The 11407-nt window shown below is 39.0% G+C and overlaps 3 protein-coding genes across 3 annotated transcripts; 1 reads left to right on the top strand and 2 right to left on the bottom strand. All coding sequences in view use genetic code 12, as the record gives it.

Annotated features, from left to right (window-relative positions):
- Positions 1-223: 223 nt before the first annotated feature.
- Positions 224-445, top strand: CANMA_000426 (ubiquitin-like protein; the record flags this gene model as incomplete). Its single annotated transcript, XM_051816512.1, has 1 exon — positions 224-445. The coding sequence occupies one exon, from the start codon at positions 224-226 to the stop codon at positions 443-445; it is 222 nt and encodes a 73-aa protein (XP_051673943.1).
- A 119-nt stretch (positions 446-564) lies between these two features.
- Positions 565-1713, bottom strand: PPG1 (putative serine/threonine-protein kinase; the record flags this gene model as incomplete). The annotated part of the gene is made up of 1 exon (XM_051816501.1): positions 565-1713. One exon carries the CDS (start codon positions 1711-1713, stop codon positions 565-567), a length of 1149 nt encoding a protein of 382 aa, XP_051673942.1.
- A 532-nt stretch (positions 1714-2245) lies between these two features.
- CANMA_000424 (SRB8) lies at positions 2246-10724 on the bottom strand (the record flags this gene model as incomplete). The annotated part of the gene is made up of 3 exons (XM_051816490.1): positions 2246-3561; positions 3904-5795; positions 6085-10724. 3 exons carry the CDS (start codon positions 10722-10724, stop codon positions 2246-2248), a joined length of 7848 nt encoding a protein of 2615 aa, XP_051673941.1.
- Between the last annotated feature and the right edge of the window lie 683 nt (positions 10725-11407).

Below are 11407 nucleotides of genomic sequence, written 5' to 3'. Positions count from 1 at the left end.
GGGATGTAGATACTTCTCTATATTTAATCTATCTTTGATTGGCACACTTTCAAATAAATCCGAGAAATCTGAGCTTTAGATTTTCGTCTTTTTTTTTTTGTTTTATTTTTTGTTTTTGCTTTAAACATTCTCTTGCAAAAAGCAAACCATCTTTTACTGTGTGTTTTCCTTGTCACTAAAGCACTATCTGATAGCTCCAAAACCATTCGAATAAGTGTTAAAAATGATTGAAGTTCAAGCAAACGACAGACTAGGTAAAAAGATTAAGGTCAAGTGTTTGCCAACAGATTCAATTGGTGACTTGAAAAAAGTGCTTGGAGCACAGATTGGAACTCCGTACGAAAAGATCATATTAAGAAAAGGACATCAAATCTACAAGGACCACATTTCATTAGATGACTACGAGATACACGATGGATTCAACTTTGAATTGTATTACGGGTAAAAAAAAAAAGAAAAAGGACACACTCGTATTCTAATTAGTACAACATATATAATACAGATTAATCATTAAAAGGGTACAGGAGTTGCAAAATGCTCATTCTATCAAAGGTCATAAGTTTCCTACAAGAAATAGTCAACATGTTGACGTTTAGGACGTTCTTGGAAGTATGCAGCAAAAAAGTCAGTGTTGGCATTGTCCGAGTCTGTCAAATTCACTCCATTGACTCCCTTCCCATTCAAAGTATCCTCATCATTTTCGGTCGATGCTTCAAATACATTGAAAAATTGCCCTGGTAAAACACCTTGCTTAACTTGTATAGTGGATTTAAATGATGGATGTTTCGTGGATTTAGTCTCATTAGGCTCAGCGCCATTTTTATCATCGGTGCTTTTGCTTCCATAATTCGTGTGTAGGATCTCTAATACACTTGCCTTGTTACCACATCGGTAGCAATAATTTGGTGCTGACCAAACAGTCAAGCACTTTCCTTTCCAGTAGCTTGTATACCCTTCATTGCATAATTGATGAGCTCTAATCATTTGAGACAAGCTATTATCGTTGCAAAACTTATCCATTATATCGCTTCCAAAGAGGTAGCCAGCACCCCTCGGGCTCAATTTGAAATCGGTGATTTCAACATCAGGATCGGACCACACCAAATCGGCCATTATACCATCATGAGGGATCTCGCGAAATCGGTCTATGGCTCTAATCTGGTCCAACTGTTGACAGCTTGGTGAAAGACCACCGTGGCATGCAAAGACGGTGCCATCAATGGTAGCCCCTAGAGGTAGGTAGTCGAACAAATCGGTGATGTATGACCATACATCAGCAGACCCATTGTACTTGTTTAATACCTCAGTGTAAAATCCGTAGTTTGTGGTGATTGTTCGAGATTCGTGGTTACCTCTTATTAGACTTACCCGATTGGGATACCGAAGCTTCAACACCAATAATAATGAAATGGTCTCCACAGAATAATAGCCACGATCCACATAATCTCCTAAGAAAAGATAATTGGTATTAGGTGGGGATCCGCCGATTTTGAAAATCTCCAACATGTCATGATACTGTCCGTGTATATCTCCCACGACCGAAATAGGAGACTGTAGTGACAAGATATTAGGCGCATCCAATAGCTGCGTTTTTAGCATATGACAAAGCTGTTGTATCGTACCAGAAGGCAAGATCTTTGGAGGTTTATGATCCAATAGCTGCTCTAAACAAAAGTCGAGATCAGAGATGGGTATATTGAAAGGTATAGTCATGTGTCATTCAGGTGTAGGAAATTTTGGGAGTGGTGGTAATCCTTGAAGGAACTCTATAAGATAGATTGGGGAGCGTATGGCGAGTCCAACTTGATATTGATATGGTGTTTTATAAGTAAGCCTGTAGACACTTTGCTGCTTCAATACAAACCAGTTGGATATGTGGACTAGGCGTAAGAAAACTAGGTCTGCTCTAGTTTTTTTTAGTCAATATTCTTGTTGAATTGAAGATTGTAGATAAGCTTAATATATATCAACACACAAATACATACGTACCAAATTGAAAGTCGGGAAAATAAAAAAAAAATTTTGTTTTTTGTTTTTTATTTTTATTTTTCGTTTTCCCGACTTTCTCTCTTTTTATTGTTTGGTTTTATGCAGGAAGAGCCACATGGGGAAGTTTACAAATTCAATGGAGGAACACAGTGCTACTGGGTGATAAGAGAAGCCACTGAAAGGAATACATTCTTTCCTTTATGTGTGTAGGAATAAGAGCAGGTGTAGGCAATTTGTCTCCTACCATTCCATGATTTTACTGTTTTATACAATGTTCTAAGATAGCAAGTCCATCTACTATAGCCTCATCAGGTATGTTGAGTGCTGGTACGAACCTGATAGTATTCATTCCAGCTGTTATAATTAGCAACCCATTCTCCCGACACTTTTCGACAATTTTGTTTATATCAACGTTTTCGGCAAATTGCAAGCCCAACAACAAACCTTTGCCCTTGACTTTTAGTATTTTATCAGGATGAGCCTCGGCAATCTCGTTCAACTTTGACACAAACTTTTCAGATTTTTCATTGACATTTTGCAAAAATGGTTCTTGGGTGATTTCCTCTACGACAAATGACCCGATTCTAGCTCCAAGTGGGTTTCCACCGTACGTTGTACCGTGATCCCCTACAGAGAGCACCTTTTCAACCTTTTCCGTAATCATAGTAGCACCAATGGGGAACCCATTACCTAATGCTTTGGCCATAGTCACGATATCTGGATGAGCTTCGTGAGGTAAGTACGAGTGTGCCCACAACTTACCTGATCTGCCCAACCCACACTGTATCTCGTCATAGATTAGCAAAACATCGTGCTCGTCACACAACTTTCTCAATTCTACCAAGAAACTCTCATCCATTGAGTTGACCCCACCTTCACCTTGTATGGGTTCGATTATGACTCCACATGTCTTTTCTGAGGAAATCAAGTTCTTTACACTTTGAATATCATTGGGTTCAGCGACGTGAACGCCAGGTATCAATGGGGCAAAAGGAGCCTGGTACTTAGGGTTGGGTGTCACTGACAAAGCGCCCAAGGATCTGCCGTGGAAGGAATTGGCAAAAGTGATGAATTCTGTCTTGGCGTCTCCACCTTGCGACTTACCATACTTTCTAGCAAACTTTAAAGCTGCTTCATTGGCTTCAGTTCCCGAATTACACAAAAAAATTCTGGCAGCATCGTGTAACCCGTTGTGCTCCTTTGTTTTATGAATCAATTTACTGGCCAATTCACCCGCTGGCAAGTTGTAATATAAATTGGAACAGTGGATGAGCTTTTCTGCTTGATCTTTCAATATATCCGTTATCCCTTCATTGGAATGTCCTAAACACGTCACTGCTATACCGGCAGTAAAATCAATATATTTTCGATTTTCTAAATCGTAAATGTATGAACCTTTGCCGTGAGTTAAAACGAGGTTCGGACGAGCATAAGTAGTAACGGTATATGGTTTAGAAAGCTTGTTTATAAATTGGCCCGTGTGTGACTCCTCAGTAGCGTCGGAAACTTCATGAAATACTGGTCTTGATTTGGTTGATGATTCTGAAGTTGTTGAATAGTTGTAAATGGGAGCTAAGAAGCCCCTCTTTTGGGGACTGCACCTAAATGATCTGTTGCAAGCTGAAAGTCTCAACATAACACAGCAGTAAGCAATATTTTGGAGTAGTGGTACGTAGAAAGACGATTGAATATCTTCAATGGAAATGCTATTGGAAAGAAAAGAAAGAAGTGGAAAAAAAACATTCAATTTTAGAAGCGGAAAAAACATGAGGAGCTTAAATGATCATCGCGGTTAATGAGTCAGAAGGATTACCGTATTTGTAAAAAAATTTCATCTGTTTTGTGTATACACAAATCCTATACTTTAAAATCTATTAATGTCAATCGTAACCTCTAATGTGTGTGCTCTCTTACCATTATCCAACAGCTGTATCTCTCGGTGTATAATTCTGTTTACTTCAAACCTCATTCGCACTTCTTCATCCGAATCGGCACCTTTCATGTTGATCGATACTCCAATGACGTACAATTGGTAATTAAACTTTGTGATAAATAGCTTGTCAATCAGGAACCCCTCTCTAAAGAATTCCAATGATAAAATATCTTGCTTGATTCTAGACTTTAGCACGTTGTATTCATAATTTGAGTATGGAAATGAGCAGAGTAATATGCCGCCTAATGTTTTGACTAAGTTCCAACCATTGTAAAACAACAAGCATGCCACTAGTATGGTTGCACACTTATTCACATCATAAGCCAACTCTTTAACAAAAGTCTCCGGGATCAATGGAAGTATGATGAGAAACGATGCATAAGTGACTGTAATCATATGGGTAGGATAATTCCTCCAAACTTCCAAAACTTTCAACACACGCAGATTCAATGTATTCTCATTCCCACGAATATTTCCAATTGTTGAACTGTTACTCTTGGCAGTGCTTTCATTGGTGGTCAACATTTCATTTATTCTATCGTAAGCGAGGATGTAATTGGAGGAAATTAACGACACCACTAGCGTAAGTATCAATATCATTTCATAAGGTATCCAATTAGCAGTTGAATTTCCTTGTCCTTCGTGTACATGATGCGACAAGTGTTCATGGTCCAGGTGCTCATCATGAGATATCAATGACAAGATAAATTCTTCAAAGAAATGACTAAACAAGTCAAAACTAAGCATCAAAAGCGAGGCACTTAATGCAAACCCAACCAATACTTCAATACGTTCCAATCCAAAAGGATAAGCGATTGAAGAGCTATTCCAAACTTCAAAATTTGACATAATATCAACTAGTACAATAAATAAAGACCCCAAAGAGTCATAGAATACTAAATGGGCCAATGTAGATAGCGATCCAAATCCGTATTTGAACCCAATGACAAATATGAGAATAGATAAACTAAAATGGCCCAATGCCCAAAATAGTCTCGATTTTTGATGTTTGCTGACAGATGCCAATGCCTCTTTGTAGTTTGGTACCGGATACAGGTCAGGGATTGCTCTCAACTGCTGTTCATTTGCACTCATTGGGGGTGGTTCTTGAAATAAGTTCATCGACATCGAAGAGTGCTTGTACTTATGACCCTTTCTGTGTGCAGGCTTTACTTGCAACGATTGATTTGACGTATTGTTTTGTAGCATTATCTCTTGCGGTTGGAAGTTGAAAGGATTCAGTTTCTTTGGAGATGAAGATCTTCTCACCGGTGATTTGGATCTATAGTGCCTGTTTGTCCTAACAGGAGAAGTTGACCTCGTTGGAGAAGGGGGACGAATGTTCAGCAGCGCAGAGTACGGCTGTGATTGCAGAATTTCCCGATCATGATAACTGGGGCTGTGTTCAGCTTTTAATCCAAAAGTGAAGGAGTCCCTGGACCTCGGCGTGTTATCAAACGCTAGCGCATTCTCATCCTCAGCAATAAAGTTTCCCGAGTCCAAAAGGAATGCCGATAAAGGTCTTGACCTCGATTGTTGGCTCGGATGGGATAATCTTGGTGAGTTGCTGAGTGAAGAATTTGAATACTTTCTCGCCGATGGACTCATCTGTACACTGCCAAATTGAAAAGCAGTATCTCGGGGGCTGTCGTTTAAGGACTCGGTTGAGAAGTTTGCGCTGGCCAAGAAGCTCAAGTCCCCAGGCTTCTCTTGCTGATTGGCCTTTTGTCCGTCATTTACTTGTGTTTCTGCACTCAGGTCGGAATAATTCGACTCAATGATCAGGGGTATGGTCTGGAGAGGTACTGTTTCTCCAACTTCAGAGGAAACACTCGATACCTCATCAAGTTCTTGCTCTCGATTCATCTCTTTGCTAGTAGTATCTCGTTGGACTCAATTCAATGTAGTGGAACAGAACCTTCACGTATCGAATGCCAAAAAAGAAGAAAAATAAAAACAAAAAGGTTCAAACAAATTTCCACGTCAAACAATTTCATTACACAAAGAGATATTTCTCGAACTTAATGTGGTTATTCAAAATTTATACAGAGAGAGGAACACAAAACTTTCTTGTCTATGGGGGGTTTGCCTTTGCCACATAGGCGTCAAACAACAGCAAGTTAATACACCCATCATTTAGGGAGTAGCTAGTATCTTCTAACAACTCGTAGCTTCTGACCTTGAAAGGGCGAACACAAACTTTCGAGGTTGCGCCATCTTGATCCTCGGTTTTCTCGTTGCCTAAAATGTTTCCCACAAAGGCAGGAATATTTAATGCATCCGACTTTGGAATCTGTAATTTGAGGTTATTATCATTAATATGATTGGAGTCTCCGCCATGGACCAAATCTTCCTTGCCAAGCATTATCGCACAGCTTACCAATCCATCATTGAAATCACCCTTGAACGGGTTTTCTTTATCGAGTTCAGGAATGTCAAATAACCTTTGCACTTGAGATGTGGTTGCAGTCAGCTCAACCATGGTTGATTCTTTGTGCCGATTTCCACCTGGACTCTGTTGCTCTGGCGATCCAAGCGAAGTAAGCAAATTTTGTTCAACTAATTCTGTAACTTTCTCAGTCACAGAGCTCTTCATTAAAAGCAAAAGATCATGAAAGAGCACTCTCAATTTTTCATTTTCACTTTTAATATACCTCGAATTCAAAATATGAGTCAATTTCTTCACAAAAGTGTTAACCAACTCATCGCTAAGGTTAGTTGCGATGAAAGTACAAAGGGAAGGTTTATGTATGATAAGCACCTTTAAAATTATCGACAAGAAGGTATTGAGCGTGCTGCGGCATTCATCAGGAATCTCCTTGTTGATGATATGCTCTATTTTGCTTAACAACTCTGTAAAGTTAGTAATAAATGACCTAGGTGAGTCAACGGTACTAACCGCGTTGGACAAGAATATATCAAGAAATCCAGTAATAATCCTGGATAAATCAACTCCGTTTACCGACAATGTTATTGATGTATTGTCAATGGAGGTCTGAGTAAAGATTTTCTCCTCGAGAATCTCCATCACTATCAATTTATGCTCCCAAGGAACTCTAAAGAACAAACCCCCAAATATGAAGCTTTCAGGTGATTCTATGGACCGAGGCTTGTTTAAAAAGATTGTAATGAATTCTTCCCATCTAGCCTTTGTGGCAGCCTTGTCTTCAGTATCTATGGCTCTTGCTACAACACAAAGCAACGCTTGGAAGAATGGTAGGTTAAACTCATTAACCTCCTCTATATTCTTTTCAAAATCAGAAAGTGACACAATAGATGTCTTTCCTGACCGATGTAAGCAAAGATTCAACAACTCGAAGCAATCTTCTCGGCTTATCTTTGCAAATAGCTCGTTAAAGATATACTGATCATGGGTAACTAGATTTTGGCTCAAATACCGCTTCAACATTTCTCTATGCTCAATAAAATAACCGCTGCTCTGCAAATTTCCTATTCTTAAGCCACTCAAAAACAAGTTGGTAAACTGCTGCTTGTTTTTGTCTTTGAAAAAGTGTACATGGATATTGAAAAGTTGATACTGTGAAGCACTTAGTTCTGAGTTATCCGAAAAGTTGGGTTCCAACAACATTTGGTGAAGCAACAAGTCAGCATCCATTTTGTTTGAGTCCATAAGTGAAACAAAATCGCAGAATGAAATTATATCATATATTATCAATTTTTTGATCATGAGGACCTTCCGATTTAATCCACGATCTGAATTCAAAACATCAAGCAAAACGGATCGAATGAGGTTACTCATCTTATCTATGTCAACACCAATTGTGAGGTGTTTCCAAAGTTTTACAATAGCCACCTCCAAAATTTCAGAAATTGAATCTACTTTAAGAAACCAATTGTTTAAGTAGGATTCGGGATCATCAGCCCCCACGATTCCTTTAAGTTCCTTCACCTCAGCCTCAGTTAAAGGTATAGTTTTCAGGGACCTCAATGCTGCTAAATCGTTTCTGAAATCATCTGAGCTATAGGCGTCTGTTAACCGTGGAGTGTGGTCTAGTGCCAAATCAACCGACTGTATTTGCATTGGTGTTTCATAAGTATCTTTTCGCACCGATTGTATTCCAAATTGAGGAGCACTGGACCTAGCGTCCCATTTGCGTTTCCGGCAAGGCAATTCGTCCTTTTCAGTAACCGAATCAACGAAATTCCAAACTTGGTGAAAATCATACAAGACAAATTCTCGTTGGCACAAATCTTTGTAACTCTGAATTACTAAGCGGAAAAGATTTGCAACAGTAGGTCTGTTGGATGAGTCGGCAAATTGCTTTATGAGTTTGAAATGTCTCATAATCAATCTTGAAATAAAGTAAAGTCCATCGAGATACAAGATTGCCATTCTGCTTTCATTCCTGAGGATTGCTTGGACAACAATTTTGAAAAAAACGGGAAGATTATCCGAAATGGCATAAAATTTGTACATCTTTGATAGAGCATCCGGTGTTAACACAATAAGTTTTGGTGTCGACGTGAGTTTCTCCTTGAACTCGTCTGTCAACCAATTAACGAGTAAGAACTTTAATCCAACTCGAAGTGAGTTCCAATTGTCTTCAAATTGATGAGTTAGAATGATTTCCCTGTTGGTGAAAACCCTGTCTAATATTTCTGATTGAAGTTGACCTTTCATCAAGTCAAATGTGGCTTTGAAATCTGGGCCATCGGTAGTCCATTTTCGTAAGATACTATCACATTGCCTGTTGTTTAAGACGGGAAGGTTCATCAAGCATTGAAGGTGGTTTTGAGTGCTAGTACCACCATCTTCTTGAGACGAGTGTTCGCCCGGTGTCGTGTAAAAAACACCTGAAGCAATTAGCTTTCTTATATAAGAAGCTATGGTAACAATCTTTAATTGGTACAACTCATTAATCAAAATATATAGCTTGTTGCTGTCAACCAATCCCCTTTCCGATTCTATAATAACAAATATAGATTCCAAGATTTCGTTCTCAAGTTCCACTTTTGTCGTCTTGTCGGCTTGAGCAAATAAAGCTCTTTTCAAAAAATTGCACACAACCAATATATTTTCATGTTGAAATTCGCTGTATCGCCAGGGAGAAACACACCAGAAGAGTACAGTTCTCAAAATTTGTTTCCAATTGTCATTGTTTTGATTACCTAAGCGAGGTTGCAATCGTTGAATAATTTTCCCATTGAATCGAAGTTGATCCAAATCCTGCAAGACCTTAAACATGCCGCCCATTGCTCCTCTGTATCTCTTATCGCTGCTAAAATTTTGCGCATTTCCATAGACTGGAACGATGGGTTTTGGGGGGCCATTGTTATTTGACAACTCTGCAGCAGTTTCATGCTTGCTCATGTTAATGATTAAACTTTCGTTTCTATAGTTGATCAACTCAAGTTGGTCGGTGATCTTTTTCAGCTCGCTCGAATGCATAGTAAACGTCTCCTGTAACAATATAGTCGCCAACGAGTCCCCAGTTATAGCCCAGTTATTAGGGATAACAAAAACGTTTGTGTTGTACTTGAAAAGGAAAACCACCATGTCACTAAATGACTTTGTTAAATTGTCTCTCAAGTGCTCAGGTAAGAACCATTTTGGGTACTGCGATAGTTTTGTTATATAGAAGTAGTTGAGCAACAACAGCTCACCTAATTCTTTTGCCAAGTAGTCGATACCAATAATGTCGTTCCAGAACGTTTTAATCCAGACTAATGAGCCAAACCGCTGAGAGTAATTTATATCACATTGTAGATCTTCTTGAATAGAAGCATCATAATCTTCCGCCTCATCACTTTGCCGCATCTTTATCAATTCACTAACTGCGTCAGAATCAGTCGGAAATCCATCCCTAAGTGGCTTTAATATTAATGAGAGAAAGTAGGTCTTGTCCAACAAGGTTTCCACATACAAGGACAGAATCAATTCTCGAAGGTAGCCCAATTTTTTCATATAGGTGTCCTTCTTTGCACCATCAGTAGTTTGCATGATATCTTGTGCCATTTTGAATACATAGCTAGCGACCTGCTGAGTCCATTCTTGTAGCCAATGCAATTCAAACTTTTCCGGCGAACTGGAGTCTGGTGGTAACTTCGATTGATACTTTCGCCTCAATGCTAAAAGTTCACTAAACAAGACGCATTTTGTAAACCACAATGCTCTGTCTATTGGCGTAGACCTTGTGCAAAGCGAATCAATAAGAACTTTACTTCTGATACCATGAGGAATTTTCTCGCCAATCTTCTTTAACAGCATATTTGGATTGCTTAAGTCATTGAGCCAGTTTTCTCTTTTAGTTGCAGTGAGTGTAACCTTTTGAGGTATCTTAAAGTGGCCCGAATTGAATCGTATCTTGTTTATATTCTCATTTCTTGTCCGGTATGCATTCGTGAGGTACTGTGATAATTCATTAACAATAGACAAGCAGTTTTCATTAGACTTGAACAAGGTAGCCAGGACCAAATTTCTACCCGAATGGTATTCATTACCAACATGGGGAGCTTCAAAGTAGCCTTTACTCAAGTAATTATGATTGTCAGGTTCCTGATGATCTGGAGACCGTTTCCCCATTATCGTCTGGGTATGGTCCTTCCATGGTATATAGTCTGGATACGTTAACATAAAAGAGTCCTTGACTCCATCTCCATTACCTTTTGAGGAGCCGGGAACGTCATTTCTGGATGGATCTTCAAGTGAATATATAGGTAGGCTCGGGCGGTCCATCAGATATTTTAAAACCAACAACTCATCCTTCGTTGATAATTTTGTAAACAGTGACTTCTTATGTGACGATAGTAGTCTGTTCCTGCTTTTGATTTTACTTGACATCCTTGTTCTGGGGGCTTAATGGGTTAGTTGGAATTTGAAGAATTCGCCTTGAAATCGACTTGGATATTTTGTTCTACATTTATGATAGTTACATGCAGGATGTCACCACCTAAAATTCCAGACTTTCAATAATACTACTACCCCACTTGAGTTGAAAGAGAGATATAAGCAGTTCGGACTAATGTTTGTTAAATTGGAGGCATTGGAGTAGCTTCCAGTTTATTCTCCAGGATTTAAGTTAGTTTTTTTGCAATAATAAGTTACTTTTTAACTCACAGAAGGGAACGCTACTTACTCTATGTAAGAAGAAATAAAGCTAGTCTTCATAAGCAGCTTTTACTGATGCCTTTTACATAGCCTATTACACTGGTTAATCCAAAAAGGTGAAAATTGATATCAGAAGTGTCAAACTTTAGCGAAAGTTGTGCATCATATTTTCAACTTGGATTGATTCAGCAGCACTTTGGGAATCGAAGGCATACATTAGTACCCAACCTTGAGATTATCGACTTTTCTACCTTCAAGGCCAATTTTCCTGTTGGTGCAGGCCACAATACGAGAATGGGTATCAGTTTTGGAAATAAACAGCTGCTTAATGTTGGATCAAATAGCCACTGAGGGTGCATCAGTTTCTACCTGTCTATAATTGCGCAAGCTTCAGTGGCCCCAATCATACCTGGTTA

The sequence above is a fragment of the Candida margitis genome (assembly GCF_024628925.1).
Source record: "Candida margitis strain CBS 14175 chromosome Unknown scaffold14, whole genome shotgun sequence".
In the NCBI taxonomy this organism is placed as follows: Eukaryota; Fungi; Ascomycota; class Pichiomycetes; order Serinales; family Debaryomycetaceae; genus Lodderomyces; species Lodderomyces margitis.
This window is presented reverse-complemented; position numbering and strand designations above follow the sequence as displayed.